This window comes from Chamaea fasciata, unplaced genomic scaffold, assembly GCF_029207755.1.
Source record: "Chamaea fasciata isolate MVZ Bird 193981 ecotype frontalis unplaced genomic scaffold, bChaFas1.0.hap1 SCAF_25, whole genome shotgun sequence".
Classification (NCBI taxonomy): Eukaryota; Metazoa; Chordata; class Aves; order Passeriformes; family Sylviidae; genus Chamaea; species Chamaea fasciata.
This window is the reverse complement of record NW_027094110.1, coordinates 1524524-1542667: the sequence shown is the minus strand read 5'-3', so window position 1 is coordinate 1542667 and position 18144 is coordinate 1524524. Positions and strand designations below refer to the sequence as shown.

At 54.5% G+C, this 18144-nt stretch overlaps 1 protein-coding gene across 2 annotated transcripts; it reads left to right on the top strand.

Moving 5' to 3' along the window:
- Positions 1-421: 421 nt before the first annotated feature.
- On the top strand, positions 422-17028 carry IKBKE (inhibitor of nuclear factor kappa B kinase subunit epsilon). Of its 2 annotated transcripts, XM_066203847.1 has the most exons (20): positions 433-804; positions 1476-1616; positions 1736-1865; positions 3020-3201; positions 3798-3958; positions 4735-4845; positions 5425-5604; positions 5942-6144; positions 6702-6766; positions 6844-6935; positions 7540-7641; positions 8687-8756; positions 8833-8945; positions 10144-10220; positions 10516-10555; positions 11623-11724; positions 13281-13377; positions 13936-14039; positions 15053-15124; positions 15593-17028. In XM_066203847.1, the coding sequence occupies exons 1-20, from the start codon at positions 718-720 to the stop codon at positions 15624-15626; spliced, it is 2163 nt and encodes a 720-aa protein (XP_066059944.1). In that variant the 5' UTR covers positions 433-717; the 3' UTR covers positions 15627-17028. The 2 variants fall into 2 exon arrangements, with proteins under 2 accessions (XP_066059945.1, XP_066059944.1); XM_066203848.1 differs by lacking the exons at positions 11623-11724; positions 13281-13377; positions 13936-14039; positions 15053-15124; positions 15593-17028 and adding an exon at positions 10878-11614 and having other exon boundaries at positions 422-804.
- Positions 17029-18144: the final 1116 nt, after the last annotated feature.

Sequence of the window (18144 nt, the reverse complement as noted above, 5' to 3'; positions counted from 1 at the left end):
CCTGCATCCCACCCTGAATCCCACATCCTGCATCCCACATCACATATTCCACCCAGCACCCTGCATCCCGCCCTGTCCTGCATTCCACATCCTGCCCTGCACCCTTCATCCCACATCCCACCCTGTCCCACACCTCACCCTGCATCCCCCATCCCCGACAGGGACCCCAAACAGTGCCAGCCTTGCCGGGTGATGCTGTGTCCGTGCCGGGGGTCCAGCACTGCCCCCGTGCTGGCACAGACAACCAGGGCTGGGCACCGACCCCGGGCACGGATCCCGCTCCGGTTCTGCTTCCCAAACCCCCGGCGGTGCCGACGGCAGCCCAGCGGAGGCGTCCCGGCGTGCCCGGGGCTGGCTGCAGGGCTGGGAAGTTTTTTTCTCGAGCAGGAAGCTGAGGCATTTCCTCCTGCAGCGTGGCCCGCTCGCCGGGCGGGTTTTGCAATCCGCGGGTTTCAGTTCCCGGCTCGGGGAGGGAGGCGCCTCTCGCTCCTTCTCTCCCCACTCCTGGCATCTCGCAGGGTTTTGCTGCCAGCCCCGGCAGGTCCCGGCCCGGGCGGGTTCTGGCAGCGCTCAGGGCTCGGTCCATGCTCAGCCTCGGCCCCGGTGCTGCCGGGGAAGCTGCCCGGGGCAGCGGCGTTCCCCGGAGGGCGCCCGGGGGTGAGGCTGGGGCTGGGCGGGCAGCGGCGCCCGGGGTGAGCCCCGCGCTCCCCGCCGGACATGCAGAGCACCCCCAGCTACCTGTGGAGCACCGAGGACCTCCTGGGCCAGGGGGCCACGGCCTCTGTCTACAAAGCTCGCAACAAGGTGAGCGGGGGGGCGCAGGAACCCCCAGAGCCCCGGTGCTCCCCACGGCTCCCGCCCCGCTCGCCCTCCTCGGGGGATCCTTGCCTGGGGAGCAGCTCAGGCGCCGCTTTGGGGTTTATTTTCATTTTCCGTGGGGCTCCTTCCCCTGCTCCGCGGGTCCAGGGCGGGTTTTGGGGTGCTCACGGCCGGGTCCTGCTGGGCGCGTTCCCGAGCGGCGCAGGGGGAAGAAGGAGCTGCTTTCCGGGGAATGCCCAGAGGTTTTGAAAACCCCCCATCCCTGGCCATTTGCATACTTCGTGCAAACACTTGCCAGGCTCGGAGCGGGCTCTCCTCCTCCTCCTCAGCAGCCTTTGAAGTTTATTGAGCAAACCGCAGGAGCGGCGGCTGCGGGAGCGGGCCGGGAACATCATCCCCATCCCTGGGGGAGCCGCCAGCCCCGGCTCCGGACGGGAACTTTCTGTTTGTGGTGACAATAAACACAGCGGCACGCAGCGCGTGGGTGCAGGGACAGGAAGAGCAGGGAGGTGAAAAGCAGCGGTTTGTTTGTGCAGCGGAGCTGTCGCCTTTACAGAGGCGTCATTTGCATCCCGAGCGGGGTGTGGGAGCCGCGGCGGAGCTCCTGGAGCTGCTCTGCACGTGGGTGACATCGCCTCGTGTTTTCTTTCCCCCAGAAATCGGGGGAGCTGGTCGCTGTGAAGGTCTTTAACAACGCCAGCTACCTGCGGCCCCAGGAGGTGCAGATGAGAGAGTTCGAGATGCTGCGGAAGCTGAACCACAAAAACATCGTCAAATTATTCGCCGTGGAGGAGACAGTGAGTGGGAACCCCCCGTGGGAAACCCTGGGGCTCCTCTCAAGGGAGGGGACCCGTGGGGACAGGCCAGCTGCTGGGACGCGGGGCTGGCTGAGCCCTCCTGGGCTCTCCCCCCGCAGGGCAGCAGCAAGCAGAAGGTGCTGGTGATGGAGTATTGCTCCAGTGGCAGCCTGCTGAACGTGCTGGAAGACCCAGCCAACGCCTTTGGGCTGGCTGAGTCCGAGTTCCTCATCGTGCTGCAGTGTGTGGGTGAGTGGATGTGTTTAAAAAGAGACTGGATGTGGCACTCGGTGCCATGGTCTAGGCGAGGTGTCAGGGCTGGGTTGGACTTGATGATCTTCAAGGTCTCTTCCAACCTACACATTCTGTGGTTCTGTGAGTGTGGGGGTCAGGGACCACCATGGACTGGGACCCTCCAGCTGGGGACCCCACGGTGCTGCTGGGGGCAGGGGGGAAAATGCGCTGAATAAATGAATCAATATGATTCCAACAGAAGCCGTTTGTTGTTCACATCCCGTGGCAGATTCTGGCTCTGCTGTCCACCTGGGCATCTCTGGGTTGGCCGAGCTGCTCCTTCCTGAGGCAGGCACACATCCTTCAGGACATCCAACTGGTCAATGTCCATCCTCATTTGTGCTTCCCCTGTCCAGGGTTTACATTTTTTTGCAGACATTTTTTCAGGCTCTCTTCCTATTTTTGATCCTGTTGTTTTCTCAGTGACCTTGATGAATTCCTGAGAGCTCTAACGACAGAACTGCAGGTGGTTTGATAAGATTTCTCACGGCCAGTCTGGCTGGTGCATCAGACGGGGCTGTTCCACAGACACGTTGCTGCAGGTGGAGCCTGCAGGCACCACCCTGGGCAGCGGAGTGAGGGCTCAGAAACTGCACCCCCGGGCAGGGTGGGCTTCAGCTTTGTGCTCTTCTGTGGCAACAGAAAATTCCCTGCCTCGCCCTCATCCTCTCCATCCCCCCAGTCACAGTGGTGCTCGTCTAAGTGCCACCACCGTGGGATTTATCCCCTCTTTATTCCAGGAATTTAAAGTGGTTGTGCATTGATTTCTATAACTAGCAAAACCAGAACACGCCATTAGAATAAAAAAGTATTTTAATGAAATACGTGAAGGTGAGCTGACAACTTCATATCAGGAAAAAAAAAAAACACACAACAAAAAAGCTCTTGGGTAAAAGTTTTTTTTTTTCCTTTATCAATTTTAGTTGCTAGTCTTGGTTATCCAAATCAATTTTAATACAAGCACACAAAACTCATGCTGGCGGTCCCAGTCTTTGACAGGAAATCAGAAATCAAAACTTATTTTCTCCTTCCTAAACCCAACCCGAGCCCTCTGGAGCCCGGCGCTCCACCCCACACGCACAAATTCTGCCTCCCCCCGGTGTGGCCAGTGGCAGGGATGAACCACCTCCGTGAGAACGGCGTGGTGCACAGGGACATCAAACCCGGCAACATCATGCGCCTGGTGGGGGAGGACGGGCAGAGCATCTACAAACTGACGGATTTCGGGGCCGCCCGGGAGCTGGAGGATGACGAGAAGTTTGTGTCTGTCTACGGCACGGAGGAGTACCTGGTGAGTCCCGGGGGAGGCTGGTCCCTGTCCCTCAGTGTGACACCGGCGGGACTTGGGGAGCCCGAGCCGTGTTTTTGGGAGCGGAGGGGCTCAGTGCGTTGTGGCAGCGTTACAGGGGATGGTTTTGGGGAGAACCCCGAGCTGTGTTCTGGGTGATGATTTTTGGGAGAACCCAGAGCTGTTCCAGGTGATGATTTCTGGGGACGATCCCGAGCTGTGTTCTGGGTGATGATTTTTGGGAGAACCCAGAGCTGTTCCAGGTGATGATTTCTGGGGACGATCCCGAGCTGTGTTCTGGGTCATGATTTTTGGGAGGACCCAGAGCTGTTCCAGGTGATGATTTTGGTGAGGAGAACCCCGAGCTGTGTTCTGGGTGATGATTTTTGGGACGACCCAGAGCTGTTCCAGGTGATGATTTCTGGGGATGATCCCAAGCTGTGTTCTGGGTGATGATTTTTGGGAGGACCCAGAGCTGTTCCAGGTGATGATTTCTGGGGAGGACCCCGAGCTGTGTTCTGGGTGCTGGTTTGTGGTGAGGAGAACCCCGAGCTCTGTTCCAGGTGCTGATTTTCCCCCATGTCTCTGTCCTCCCCCAGCACCCCGATGTGTACGAGCGGGCCGTGCTGCGCAAGCCGCAGCAGAAGGCGTTCGGGGTCACCGTGGACCTCTGGAGCATCGGGGTCACCTTCTACCACGCTGCCACCGGCAGCCTCCCCTTCCTGCCCTTCGGGGGACCCCGCAGGAACAAGGAGATCATGTAGGTCCCGTGGGGAGCTGGGGCTGTGATGGCTCACTGCTGGTTTAACCCCTAATGGCCCCAAAGCCCTGACAAGGGGTCTGTGTGTGCAGTGCGGGGCAGAATCCAGGTCCTGTAGCCCTGGTTCCCTGCCTGAGGTGTTTTGGTTTTGTGAAATTCTTTTCCCAGGGAATTTTCTGTAAACAGGAGAGATGTTTTTGTAACTGTACCTTTGTTATTCATTCCTTTTCCTAGGAGGGGTTTCTTCCTGATGTCCCTCTGCTCTGACCAACGTGATTGCAGAGGTTTTGCCTTTGTTTTCACCAATCGAATTGGTCTGTGTAGAGTAGTATAAAAAAGAGACACATCCCAAAAATAGAGGAGTCATTTTCAGCCTGCTGAAGCTCAGAGTTTGTGTCGTTGTGGTGTAAAACAGCATCAAGGTCCCATTTGCTGTGTTCTCCCTCCAAATGGGATGCCTGGATGGGGCACTGAGCATGGGTGACATCCCTGCCCCATAGCAGGGGCTTGGAACCAGATGACCTTTAAGGTCCTTTCCAACCCAGATAACTGTAGGATTCTCTAAAACGCATTCCCATGACCTCCTGGCTAAACAGCTGGAAGGGGAGGCAGGGTTAGTGCTCACTTGGAAGGGTTTGACTGCTCCTCGCAGGATTTTCCCTCTGGGCACCTCATTTTCCCCTCAATGAATCATTTCTTTCCCAGCACATCCACGCTCTGCCCCGACACAGAGCTCGCTTGGCTCGAGTCAGCAGCGAACAATTCCCTCCCCACAGGTACAAAATCACCACGGAGAAGCCTCCTGGGGCCATTGCAGGGATCCAGAGGCAGGAGAACGGGACCATCGAGTGGAGCTACGAGCTGCCCATCACCTGCCGCCTCTCGGCGTGAGCGTGCCTTGCTGGGGCTGCAGTGTCCTCACACAGCACTGGGGGGGTTGGCAAGGCAGGGAAACTCTCCATCTCCAGGTGTCACAGCTCTCAGAGCAGATCTTTGCTTTCCAGACAGGAAAAGGGGGCGCGGGGGAAATGGGGCACTGAGTAACAGAACCAATATGATTCCAACAGAAGCCGTTTGTTGTTCACATCCCGTGGCAGATTCTGGCTCTGCTGTCCACCTGGGCATCTCTGGGTTGGCCGAGCTGCTCCTTCCTTCAGGACATCCAACTGGTCAATGTCCATCCCCATTTGTGCTTCCCCTGTCCAGGGTTTACATTTTTTGCAGACAGTTTCTCAGGCTCTCTTCTTATTTTTGATCCTGTTGTTTTCTCGGTGACCTTGATGAATTCCTGAGAGCTCTAACAACAGAACTGCAGGTGGTTTGATAAGATTTCTCACGGCCAGTCTGGCTGGTGCATCAGACTGGGCTGTTCCCCAGACACATTGCCACAGCAGGGCAGCGCGGCGTTCGTGTCTCGGGGTCACACCAGCCCATTCTTCTTCTCTCTTCTTCCCTTGCTGCCGCAGGGGGCTGAAGGACCAGCTGATCCCCATCTTGGCCAATATCCTGGAGGTGGACCAGGAGAAATGCTGGGGCTTCGACCAGTTTTTTGCAGGCACCAACGACATTTTGCACAGGATGGTGGTGGACGTGTTCTCCCTGCAGCAGGCGTCCTCCCACCGCATCTACATCCACTCCTACAACACGTAAGGCTGTGCTGGAGGAAAATTTGGGACCGGAGCTCAGGGGCCTCGGCCCCTCACTTTAACAGGGGGAACCTGGGGGCAGCACCTTTCCCTCTGCACTGCTCCCAGGCCAGGTTAGAACACACCAGGCTCAAATCAGCCTTTGCTGGGAGTGCACTGAGGGAGCCGTGGGCACACAGAGAGCCCCAGGGAGGCGTCCAGACCTTGCCTGATATTTTTGCTAAGAGAAAATATCAACATTTTGGTATTTTGAGGGCAGCAGGCTGCTAAAGGGATGGAAATCTGTGTGCTCACCTCACTGCTTATCCCCATCCTTTCACTTCTCTCTCCGTTTCAGTACCACCAAGTTTTTAGATGCCGTCTTCAAGCAGACAAATATAGCCCCTCACCATCAAGAATATTTCTTTGAAGGACACCTGTATGAGATGGATCCCAACCTGCAAGCTCGTAATTTCTGCAAAACCACAGAGAGCAGCCCCCTGACTCTGCTGAGCACCTCAGAGCAGCCCGAGGACGTGGTGGGAGTCCGGTACAGAGACCGTGAGTGTGGCTGGCTGGAGATGGGTCACAGCAGGAGAGGAGGGATTTGTTCCAGTTATTATCCCGAGAGATTTCCCATTTCCCAGCTGGGTGATGGGCCCATTTCCTGCACAATCCCAGATCTTGGTGCCTGGGGAGTGTTTGACCTGGATCCCAGTTCCCAGGGGGGTTCCCAGTCCGCCAGACTGGTGGCTTTCCCCACTGCCAGGTTGTGCCAGTCCCCATTCCCAGTGGTGACCCCAGTTCCAGCAGCAGGAGTACTGGTTCCCAGTGCCAATTCCCAATCCTCACACCAGTTCCCAGTGCCAGCTCCCCCAGGATTAGGGGATTTCAGGGTCACTTTTCCCCTGCTGTGTGCTGCTGCTCCACAGCCGTGCTCCACCCTGGGCTTTGCAGGGAATTCCTGCCTTCACCCACACTCCCAAAATACCTCGGAGGGCTCCACTGAGGCTGAAATCCTGAGTGCCCACAGGGTTTATTTGGTGGGGTGGCAGCTGCCCCACAGCCACCAGCTGGGGAAGGACAAACCCCCTCCCCGACCCTGCCTGTCTTTCCAGCGGCACTGGAGTTCCCAAAATTCGTGCCCAGGGTGGACGTGGTGGCCGACTGCAGCGCAGCCAAGGTGGGTGTGAGTGCCGGGGGCCAGGCTGGCCGTGCCCCGTGCCCGGCACAGCCCTGGCAGTGCCCTTTGCCCCGCAGAGTGCCGTGGGTGCCGCTCACCAGACGCTGCGCGTGGGGCGGGCGCTGCGCCGGGGCCGGGAGCTGCTGGCCAGGGGACTGCACTGGGTGATGTGAGTGACAGGGACACTGCTGGGGCACGGGGGGACACGGCCCTGCCAGCACCTGGGGGGTTTGGGGGATCAGGGAAGGGTTTTCCAGCCTCTGTGGGATGGTGGGGTTTGTTTCTGGGGGATTTGGAGGGAGTGGGGCAAGGAGGGGCAGGGTGTCCCTACGGGGCTGCAGCTGGAGGGAAAACTCCTCGGTGTTGTGAGGATGCTCCTGGCCTCCTTTGTTCCTTTTGGGTCACTTTCAGCTTAGGAGAGGCTGAGGAAAAGAGCAGAATTATTTATTATTATTCTTATTATTATCATTAACATTATCATTATCATTACCATCACTGTGTGCATCTATTGGAAGTGTTCCTGCCCAGGGCAGGGGGTTGAAATGAGATGAGCTTTATTAAGGTCCCTTCCAACCCAAACCATTCCATGACGGATTTCCCTGCCCCACCCACTCCTTCTGGGGCAGGGCAGTGAGCAGAGGGCGAGAGACCCTAAAACCAGCAGCCAGAGCCAATTTTGGGCCCATCCAGCTCCATCCTCACGCCGCTGGCCCCGGGATGGGTCTGGGAGTGCAGGGAGCACCTGTCGGAGGGGCTCTTTTCTCTTTTCGCAGAGGGAACCTGAGGACGGAGTGCTGCAGGATTTTGGAGCAGAGGAGAGGGGCTCACTCGGTGCTCGCCTGCCTGCAGCTCACCGAGGGGAAAACACACGTGCTGTAAGTGAGCTCCGCAGGCTCTGCGCTGTGCCTGATCACACAGGGGGCTCTCAAAGGTGCCCGGATAATCAGGGATAAGGAAAACGCCAGGAATAAACTGATATCTGGAAGGCAGGAGGTTTTTTTACATCTCCTTCCAGGAGTCTCCACTGCGTTATGGAGAGACCCTGGGCTGCCCTCAAGCTTCCCCTTCCCCACACCCTCCCTTCCCACCCAGCTGAACCCTTTTTATCTCAAGCAACCCATGGATATTTTGCTTTTCTTCTGCTTTTTTGTTGTTGTTGTTGCTGTCGTGGAAAATTCTTTGCCTCTGGGTTGCCGTTCTTTCATTCTTTGCCATTTAGCAGAGTCTCTTAATTTCCATTTCATCTGGAAAAAAAAATAATAATAATAAAATAGGGACACATGGTTCCCATTGAGTGCAGCAGTCAGGGCTGGGGTGCCAAGAGCAGCAAGGCTGCAGCTGGATGCTCTGGCTCTCCCAGCCCCTCCAACACTCAGCATCAGGAATATTTCTGCTGACTGAGCCAGTGTGCCACGCTCAGCCCTGGCAGCTCCCGTGCCAGCTGCAGGGACACAGGCACCATCCCAGCTGGCCTGAGGCCAGTGGCTGTCAAACCAACAATTTGGGAACAAATTGGACACAACGGGGCGAGGTTTTTTACCAGATCAGCACTTTGCATCTCGTGGCTCAGATCTGGCGCTCCGAAGTCAGAGTTGCTGCCCGAGGAAATCTCTTTGCACTCTAAAATTGGAGTTGCTGCCCAAGGAAATCTCTTTGCACTCTGCAATCGGAGTTGCTGCCCAAGGAAATCTCTTTGCACTCTCAAATCAGAGTTGCTGCCCAAGGAAATCTCTTTGCACTCTCAAATCAGAGTTGCTGCCCAAGGAAATCTCTTTGCACTCTAAAATTGGAGTTGCTGCCCAAGGAAATCCCTTTGCAGCCCGCCCAGGACCCCAGCACGAGGTGGATTCCTTTCCCCCGGTGGCAGCTGCCTCTGGATCCTTTCCTCCTTGAGGAATATCCATTTTCTGTCTCCCCCAGGTGCGAGGCCGTCCCTGCAGGCAGCCGGGGCCCGGCTGGGGTGGATGTGGTGAGGACCAGGCTGCAGAGGGTGAGGAGCATCCCCAGCCCAGGAGCCCCCACGGCTCTGGGAGCAGCTGGTCCCAACGTGTCCCCCTCCTCTGCAGGTGGACGAGGAGCTCTCCCAGTGCTCCCGCAGCATCTTTGACTTCCAGGGGGCCCTGGATGGGATTTTGGCCGAGCTGCTGAAGGACAGGCAGCAAGTGCACGAAGACAAAAGGTTTGTGGTGGAGCCCCTGGTGCCCCTGGGCTGTCAGTGAGCTCTGCAGGCTCCGGGCTGTGGCTGGTGTGATCTGGAGCTCCCAAGGGATAATCGGGAATTAGGAAAATGTCGGGAATAAGCTGATATCCATCAGCTGGAGGGAGCAGTTCCGCTGCCAGGCACAGCCCCTGGGGTGACGGGACATCCTTTCCCCCCTGGCTCTCCTCACTTGTATTTCTGGGCTCTCTTTGTGTTTATTTCTCTCTTATTTTAATCTCCTCGGCCCTGCCAAGCGTGTTATATCTGGTCTCCAAAGGAGTGCTTCCTACACATTCTGTCACACAACAGGACTCACCTGTTTATCTGAATAAAAGTCAGACTTGTCCTGTTCATTATAGCATCGTTATTTTTGTCTGTTTAAGTTAGTCACTTAATATTATCAGTTAATAGTAATAATTAATAGTGCAACAATAATATATAAATAAATAGTGTAAAATAAAAGATATATAATAAATATAGAAATATTAGATATAGAAATATATAGAAGTATTGTATATGTATAATATTAAATATATAATAAACATTATATAATTAATATTATTGATAATAAATATTATAATGTGTTGTAATATATATTTATATTTTATATATTTATAAAATTAAATAATAATAAATAATAGTGTAATATTAGTATTATTATACTATTATTCATTGAAACCTCTGCACAGCTCTTCAGGGCAGCACACTAACAATCTTGTTTTTCAGAGGGATATTATCAGGGGAAAATATATATTATGAAAATATATATATGAAAATTATATTTTCAGGGGGAAAAGGTATATTTCAGTACGACTTATCAAGTCACTTTTCTTTTCTTTTTAATATATAAATGTCCAGTACAATATGCCAGAATTACTTTGGTCAGCGGAAATAGTTACATCATAAAATCAAATAGAAATCTCTCTTAAAAAAAACAAAAAGTCAGATTAACTGCACATCAATTAGAGATGTGGTGGAGTCCATTAGAAGTATATTTATGAACACGTAATATATGTGCATCATAACATACTATGTGTATAATGTAAAAGTGTATTGATGAGCGCAGACACGGGCAGCAGTGCTCCCCCCCCCTCCCAGCAGGGTCACATTCCACATCCCGAAGCGATAATTCCACTCCAAAATGATGATTTCACCCTTCCCTCCCTGTCCCCTGCAGCATCCAGCAGATGGAGTGCTGCCTGGAGAAGATGCAGGTGATCTACAGGCAGTTCAAGAAGGCCAGGACGTGTCTGAGTGAGTGCTGGGGCACCGGGCAGGGCCGTCCCTGCTCTGTCCCAGCAGGAAAACGGATTGCTTTGGTTTGGAAAAGTGGAAAATAGATTATTTCGGTTTGCTGGGATTGGGAGTTATTTCATGGAAGGGTTTGGGCTGGAAGGGACCTTGCAGAGTTTCTGTTTCTGTGTCCTGACAGTGGCCCCGGGGGCTGAGGCAGGAGAATCCCCTCCAGCAGCCTCCGTGTGTTGTGAAATCTCATTTATTGGGCTGGGAGCAGGAAATGCGTGCGGGTGACCGTGTCTTCCCTCCCCAGGGCTGGGCTACAACGAGGAGCAAATCCACAAGCTGGACAAGTGAGTCCCACCCCTGTGCCCTCCCCAGGAGCTGCCCCGGCCGGGGCCAGGCGGGTGGTCGGGGTTCTGATGGATCCCAAATCTTCAGCTGGAGGTGGTTCCCGCGCTGGTTCCTCCTCGCAGGAGCTCTCTCAGTGAGGGTTTCAAGCCCTGAACTCTTTCGGGTGAAGCTGTGGGAGAAGTTCTGCAGGTGTGGGGACAGGGAGAAGATTTTGGGCCACATCCCTGTGTCGCTGTGGGACACGAAAGACTCCAAATATTTCAGAAGGCCAAGAGCACAGAAAAAAGGCTTTTTTGTCTAATTCTTACTGCCTTTTGTAAGGTGTTCCCATACAGACTGAACATGGTTGGGGAATAGGAACGACACCTCTCTGATGCCATTGGTTAAACCAGAGAAACAGCAAAACATCACCTGGAGAAAGATTCTTTTGAGAAAGGAGAGTTGTTTTGCAAAATTGTTTCGAGAAAAAGCTTTTCTGAGAAATTTTTCCTTGGGAAAACGTTAGCAGCTGCTAGCAGGCGAAAATGTGTCAGGCCCACCATCCCTGTGCTGGATGAGGGGGTAAGCTCATTCCAGGCTGTTGCTCACACAGGGCTTGGTCTGAAGCCGTTTGTTTCCTGAGATGCTGATTTAGGAACGTCCCCGCGTCCCTCTCTGCTTAACTTGCAGTGGCAGGGAAGTGCCTGATGGGTTTTGTCCCTTTAAGAATCCTCCTTTCAGTTTCCACCGGAACCGGGGGAATTTTTATCACAGGCAAGAAATAAAATCCCCACTTCAGCGTGCAGCGGGGAGGGTGGAATTTCAGAGACTCCTTTGTCTCACTGAATGCTCAGTCACTAAAATTTGCCTTGAATTACGAGGCAGAGACTTCTCAGCAGTGCCCGGGGGGATTGCATCCCCCCAAACCTCCCTCTCCATCCCAGTCGGGGTTTGTTTTCTCTGTGATTCATTTCAGAGCACCCAGCCCCTCTTCCTCCACTCAGGAGGCAGCTTTAGGCCTCCTGTGACGTTCCTTTTCACACGTTTAGGGAAATGATGGTGTTCTCTCTGTTATTCCCGTGTTTAGGCTGAATTTGGGGAGCCTGGCCAGGAAGGTTCTGTCCATTTTCCAGAACGATTGTGTCCAGCAGTACCAGGAGGCTCTGGCCCTGCACAGCAGCAGGATGAGGTACCAGCCCTCCCCTGGGATTTTGGGACGGGGCATTTTGGGATAATAACCCACCAAGGGTCAGGGCTTCCAAGTGCTCCGTGCTATGGATGGAGCGTGGAGATGGAAATGGGGATTTTGGGAAACGCTCAGGGACTGCAGAGACCTCGCCCAGGAGCGATGCCACACTTCTTCTGCCCTGCTATTTTAAGTGAAGATTTTAAAAAAGCCCCAAAACTCGCAGCTGGAGTTGGAGCAGCAGTTTCCTTGCTCTGGCCCTGGAGGGAGAGGTTACTTTTATGGGGACAGAATTGCCACTGAGACAGAGAGATCGACTTAGCGGGAATGATTTGCTGTTAAACGGGTGCTCGGGGAATAATGCAAAGAGCAAATTACCCCGCGGTGACCGAGAGCAGCCCGCTGCCTGTGGCGGCAGCGAGGGGGAGGCAGGTGGGGAGAGGATGTCGCAAAAATCGGATTTTCATGGCAAGGTTGCTTTTGCAGAGGAGCAACCTCCCCTGGGCTGCCGGTGTGGGTGGAGGGAGGAGGAGTTTCTGGAGTACCTTGCAATTAAACCCATTTTGTGTTTCTGCTGGGGAGCAGCCCTGCGCTGGATTTACAAGTGGAGGGGATTTTTAAGTTTGATTCAGATGCTCAGAATTTCTCCAGGAGTTGAGGGCAGGGTGTGCCCTGTCCCCGTGCTCTCCCTGCCTCCTCTTTGCCTTTTTTTCCCAGTTTTTTCCCCATTTTTTTCCCATCCTTCTCCCACTCCCAGCCCCGGCTGGTCCCACCAGGGGTTTCCATGCTGCCAACCCTCACCCAAAGGCAGGTTCCACTCTGAGAACAAGAACTGTGTCCCTCATCACCCTGTCCCACCACAGGCCATGAAATCTCCCTCAGTGTCAGCGGGAATTTTGTCTTGGATCGGGATTCCCCTCTTGGATGTGGAGCCCCACACAATCCCTGCAGTGCAGGAGGCCTGTCTGCACTAGAGCAGGTTTTACCTCTGCTCACAGGGAGGGAAAAAAACCTTCTCCATGTTTCCCTGGGGTATTTTTGTACCTGTTTTCCTGTGCACCATGAGTCACAGCTGGGTATTTTTAATTTCTTGTTACCTCAGTTTTAATTGTCCCGTTCTGTTTCCTGCCGGGGTTTTGTTGGTTGTTTTTCTGGGGACTTGAGGTGGATCATTCACCTGAAATATTCTTTCCTTTGTTTTTTGGTTTTTTTAAAGCCAAACCAAACATTTTAATTTTTTTTATACAACTCCTGCTGTGCCTGTTTGGTGTGAGGAGCCTGTTTTTGGGTAAATGCTCAAGGGGCAAGAGGCCCAGCCCGTGCTGGGCGAAGTGATGGGCCTGAGCTGCCTCATTTACAAGCAACTTTCCCTAATTAATTAGCTCTTAGAGCTGTTTGGATAACGTGGCCTTTAGTGGCTGCTGGAGCTGCGACTCGTTTCTTCCCTTCAGGATTTTATAACGCAGCCAGCCCTGCAGAAAGCAGCGTGCAATTAGGACGCAGGAAAGAAACCAGCGGTGCCGATGACGGGAGTTTTGTCGTCATTTTCTCCCTTCCAGGAAAGTTTGTGAGATCAAGAAGCACCTGAAGAGGCTCAGCAACCGCATCAGCACCTGCAGCGTGGAGATGATGGAGTGCCAGGACTGCCTGCAGGGCGTAGGTGTCCGGGGGCTGCACGGCCTCCTCCTGCTCCCTGGGGATGCTCCTGCCCCCCTCTCCGGGCTCCGGGAGGGTTTTTACACCCCTTGCTCTGGGGTTTTTATGGCTGATCCAAGCTGGAGGTGTTGTTTTGTGCCGCTGTGTGAGCAGGGAGTGGGGAAACCTTTGGCAAAGGCACAGCGGGTCCCAAGGATTGTGTGCCCTGTCCCTGTGCTCTCCCTGCCTCCTCCTTGCCCTATCCCAGTTGGTTTTTTTCCCAGTTTTTTCCCCGTCCTTCTCCCATTCCCAGCCCCTGCTGGTCCCACCGGGGGTTTCCATGGTGCCAACCCTCACCTGTGCTCCCTGTGCCCGATAAATGGGAATTACAGCAGGAGGAAAATGCTGCTTCACCTGGAGCTGCTGAGCTGGGCCACAACCTCCTGGAGGACGTGCTGGTTCTTGGGTTGTTTTATTTTGTCCTGGGGCAGAGCTGGGCGGTTGGCGCTGGGTGTTTGGCCCCAGGGTGAGCCCCACAGACACCCCTGGTGTGGGCACTGCCAGGACTTCCCTCCACAGGCTCTGGACAGGCTTCTCCAGACGGAGAGATGGAATTTGGCTCCGGCTCCTCCCGCTCCTTCCCCCGTTCCACTGGGCCAGGCACGCCAGGAGATGGCTCTGAGGTGAGTCCCTGGGACTGGGATCCGGGGACAGCCCAGCCCAGAACCTCCCTCTGCTCCTCCTCGGGAACAGGGTGAGGGTTCTGTGGCTGCAGGGCTGGGAAACTGTGACCCTGCTGGGTGTGATCCCCTGGGGGACATCCCAGCCCTTCAGCAGGAGCTGCTCCCGTGGGAAGCAGGGACTGAGCAGGGCAGGAGTGAGGGCTGGCTGGGTCCCTGCAGGATGCAGGAATTAGGGCTGGCTGTGTCCCTGCAGGAATTAGGGGAATCCTGTGTCCCTGCAGGATGCAGGAATTAGGGCTGGCTGTGTCCATGCAGGAATTAGGGGAATCCTGTGTCCCTGCAGGATGCAGGAATTGGGGTTGGCTGTGCCCATAAAGGATGCAGGAATTAGGGCTGGCTGTGTCCATGCAGGAATTAGGGGAATCCTGTGTCCCTGCAGGATGCAGGAATTTGGGCTGGCTGTGTCCCTGCAGGATGCAGGAATTAGGGTTGGCTGTGTCCATAAAGGATGCAGGAATTAGGGCTGGCTGTGTCCCTGCAGGAATTAGGGGAATCCTGTGTCCCTGCAGGAATTAGGGGAATCCTGTGTCCCTGCAGGATGCAGGAATTAGGGCTGGCTGTGTCCATGCAGGAATTAGGGGAATCCTGTGTCCCTGCAGGATGCAGGAATTAGGGCTGGCTGTGTCCCTGCAGGATGCAGGAATTAGGGTTGGCTGTGTCCATAAAGGATGCAGGAATTAGGGCTGGCTGTGTCCCTGCAGGAATTAGGGGAATCCTGTGTCCCTGCAGGATGCAGGAATTAGGGCTGGCTGTGTCCATGCAGGAATTAGGGGAATCCTGTGTCCCTGCAGGATGCAGGAATTAGAGCTGGCTGTGTCCCTGCAGGAATTAGAGGAATCCTGTGTCCCTGCAGGATGCAGGAATTGGGGTTGGCTGTGCCCATAAAGGATGCAGGAATTAGGGTTGGCTGTATCTCTGGGATGCAGGAATTAGGGGAGTCTTTGTCCCTGCAGGATGCAGGAGCTGCTGGAGCAGATGAGGTCGGTCACCTGCGATCTCCAGTTCAACAACAGCATCATCGAGCGGTGAGTGAGAGCCCCCAGAGCTGCTGCTCCCTCCAGGAAGGTGCTGCAGGGTCAGGGCGGGCTCACACACAGCCACGCTCACTCCTGGGGGGGTTCACGTGGGGTTTTTACTGCCCCACGTTTGCATCAGCAGCAGAATTTCTCTTTTTTGGAGTTTTAGCCCTGAATTTTTCTGTCATTTATTCACCCTCTCTCCAGCCTTCTCCCTGGGCTGTCCCGCACTGACTGCTGCTCGCTGCCCTGGGGAAGTCAATGCTTTCTCTTTCTGAATGAAGATCTCTGCAAAACCACTGCTGAACACCCCCTGTGATTTTCCTCCTTTTCTTGAGGCTCTGGGTGCAAGGGGACAATGGGAATATGGACAGCAGGACGCCCAGGAGTCTCAAAAGACAAAACCCAAGGAACTGGGATTTCAGCCCCGTTTTTAGGACCACGTCTGGCCTAAACCCTTTATTTTTGTCCCTGCAGGTTGGGTGGGGCCGCTCCCACCCCCAGCGTTTGAGGGGCACGGTGAAGGTGCAGCTGCTGAAGCAAAACCACTTCCCAGCACAGGGAATTCCCAGCGCCTGGAGCGATGGAGCCGCGGGATTCCCGTGCCCTGGGAGCTCTCTGTGTCCTACCTCTGCTCTCCAGCACTTTGCACGTTCATGCCCATCAGCTCCCAGTGCCCTGAGCCCCCTGCGAGTTTGGCCAGAAAACTGAGGGGTTTGGCCAGAAAACTTTATCTTTTTATTTTTAAAAAACTCTTGAGGGACTTGGTGTTTTCCTGGTTCCGCTGTGTCAGACGAGGAACAAGAAGAGGCTTCACCTTTTGTCCTCTTACTTATTTAGGAATTATTCCCACTTTTACCGTGGGCAGGGGGGATGCTGGTGGCTCTGAGTGCCCGGAGCTGCCCTGGGAAGACTTTCCCAACCCTTCCCTGCTGTTAATGCTCCGGAGAGACGGGATGGAGGGGGAACACATCCCTCCCACCCTCGGGAGTCACCCAGAGAGCTGCGGGAGGGCCCTGGCCCAGCCCTTTGTCATTCTGCTTTGGTTTCCCGGCTGTTTTTTGACCTTGGGCTTGATGAGGAGCTGCAATTCCGCGATTATCAGCCGGGGCACAGAGGGGAACAGCGATAGGGACTGCTGGGATCCGGGAGATGGGATCAGGAGCTGTTTGTGGGAAGGGTCAGCCACGCTGCCCCCTCAGCCAGCCCCCAGCGTGATTGATGGGATTTTATTTATCCCACAGCCCCAGGGAGCAGCGCCCAAACCGGGCAGGGTGACGGATGCCAGCCCTCCCTGGCACCGGGACACCTCCAGCCCCGCACAGGCAGGAGGAGCAGCAGCTGCAGGGGCTGTGCCCGGCCTGAGTTTCTTGTCGGAACAGGCCGAGGGTGCCCGGGAGCCTCCCCCGCCCAGGAAACCTTTCCCCGGGGTGGAATTTGGCACCAGGGCTCCCCATTCATTTTAATTATAAAAACCAACATCCTGAATGTCCAACCCAACTGTTTGCTGTTGGAGGGGGTGGAACGAAGCCGTGGCTTAAAAGCTTTTCTCCTATGGGTTATTTTCTGGGACTCTCTGAGTTTTTCTAATGGAGTTTGTTTTGCATGAGGCTGGAATTCACTGACGTTCCCCCAGGAACGGGGCAGGGAGCCTGCTGCACCTCCTGGGCTTCAGTGGAGCTGCACTGACTCGCACCAGCTGAGCATTGGACCTGGAACACGTTTGGCTTCGACAAAAAAGGGATTTATTTCTTGGCAAACAGAAAAAAGGGTTTTGTTTTTTGGTTTTTGTGTTGTTTTTGTTGGGTTTTTTTTGCTAATGGCCCTTGTCATGCTCAAACTGCTGTAACACAGCAGCTGCGGAGGGGACTTCTGGAATCCAAATGAAACAAGAATTTTCCTGCCAATGTTAATTACTTGGGGTTTTCTTCTTTTATTTCTTTTTTTTCCCCCAAAATATTTTAACCTGTGGCCTAAAAGAGCTCCCTGAATACCTGAAGGAACAGCTGGGAAGGATAATACTTGTCAGGAGTCTCTTGTGCAGGCTGAGCCAGAGCTTGCTGTGGGGACAGAAAATATTACATTTATATAGTAATTTTGTGCCCCGAGGCTGCAGAAAAGAGACTGGAGATGTCTCCCGGGATGGAATTGGGAAAATGAAAGTCCAGAATGGTTTTAGGAGGTTCCCAGCCAGGGGCCAGGTAGACCTTCACCCTCAGAAATTTCCTTTGTTGTAGGTGATTCCTGGTACAATTAACAGTTGGTGGAGGGCACAGGATAAACCACCAAATTTTTGTGGAACAATTTCCTGAGGAATAGATCTGCTGCTGTTTCCAAGCAGAAGCAGAGGAGGCACAAAACCAGGATCCTGAACTGGGAAGGAAAAGACCTTCCAAAAGTTAACTTGCTGCTTAGCCCAGAACAAAACTCGAATTTTCCCAGCTGCATTATCCCTCCTTTGGTTTGAAGCTCTCATTAGGGGCTGCTTATGGCGCTGGGATTCCGAGCCAGTGATTTAATCCATCCTCCAAATTAGAATCCTTGAAAAGGATTTAGATATCCTCGGCTTATCCTGTCCTCAGGAGTACCCGGGAGACGTGAAGTTCAGCTCCCCAGAACCCCGGGTTCGCCCAGCCCGGCTCTGCCCTCCCTGCGGCTGCCTCTCGCCTCCCTTCTCTCCCAAAACCCGCAGAAATCCCGGGGCGATTCTGCCTGAAAGAACCGGTGAGAGCAGCAGAGAAGGGCTGGCGCTGTCCTGCCTGACTCCGGGATGTGTCACCCTGTCCGGCCAGCAGGGAGGGGGTGACAGGGACATTTCCACCCCCTGCGACATCCCCGGTCACTCGCAGTGCCGGGGGGGGACACACAGCTCTGACCCCCGGGGGAAGAGGTGACACCATCGCCCCAGGGCACCGCTGTCCCCCCGAGCCGCTGCACTTCAAAATCGAGCCGCGATATTTTCATTTTCACCTTTCGATTCCTGCGTGTGGCAGCCCTGGGAGAGCGGCTGTCGCTGTCGCTGCAGAGGG

Excerpts from the sequence above, each read along its gene's own strand:
- IKBKE (XM_066203847.1), top strand. The coding sequence starts at position 718 with ATGCAGAGCACCCCCAGCTACCTGTGGAGCACCGAGGACCTCCTGGGC. Across the intron at positions 8,946-10,143 it reads CAAGTGCACGAAGACAAAAG|CATCCAGCAGATGGAGTGCT; the intron begins GTTTGTGGTGGA and ends TGTCCCCTGCAG. Across the intron at positions 14,040-15,052 it reads CGCCAGGAGATGGCTCTGAG|GATGCAGGAGCTGCTGGAGC; the intron begins GTGAGTCCCTGG and ends TTGTCCCTGCAG.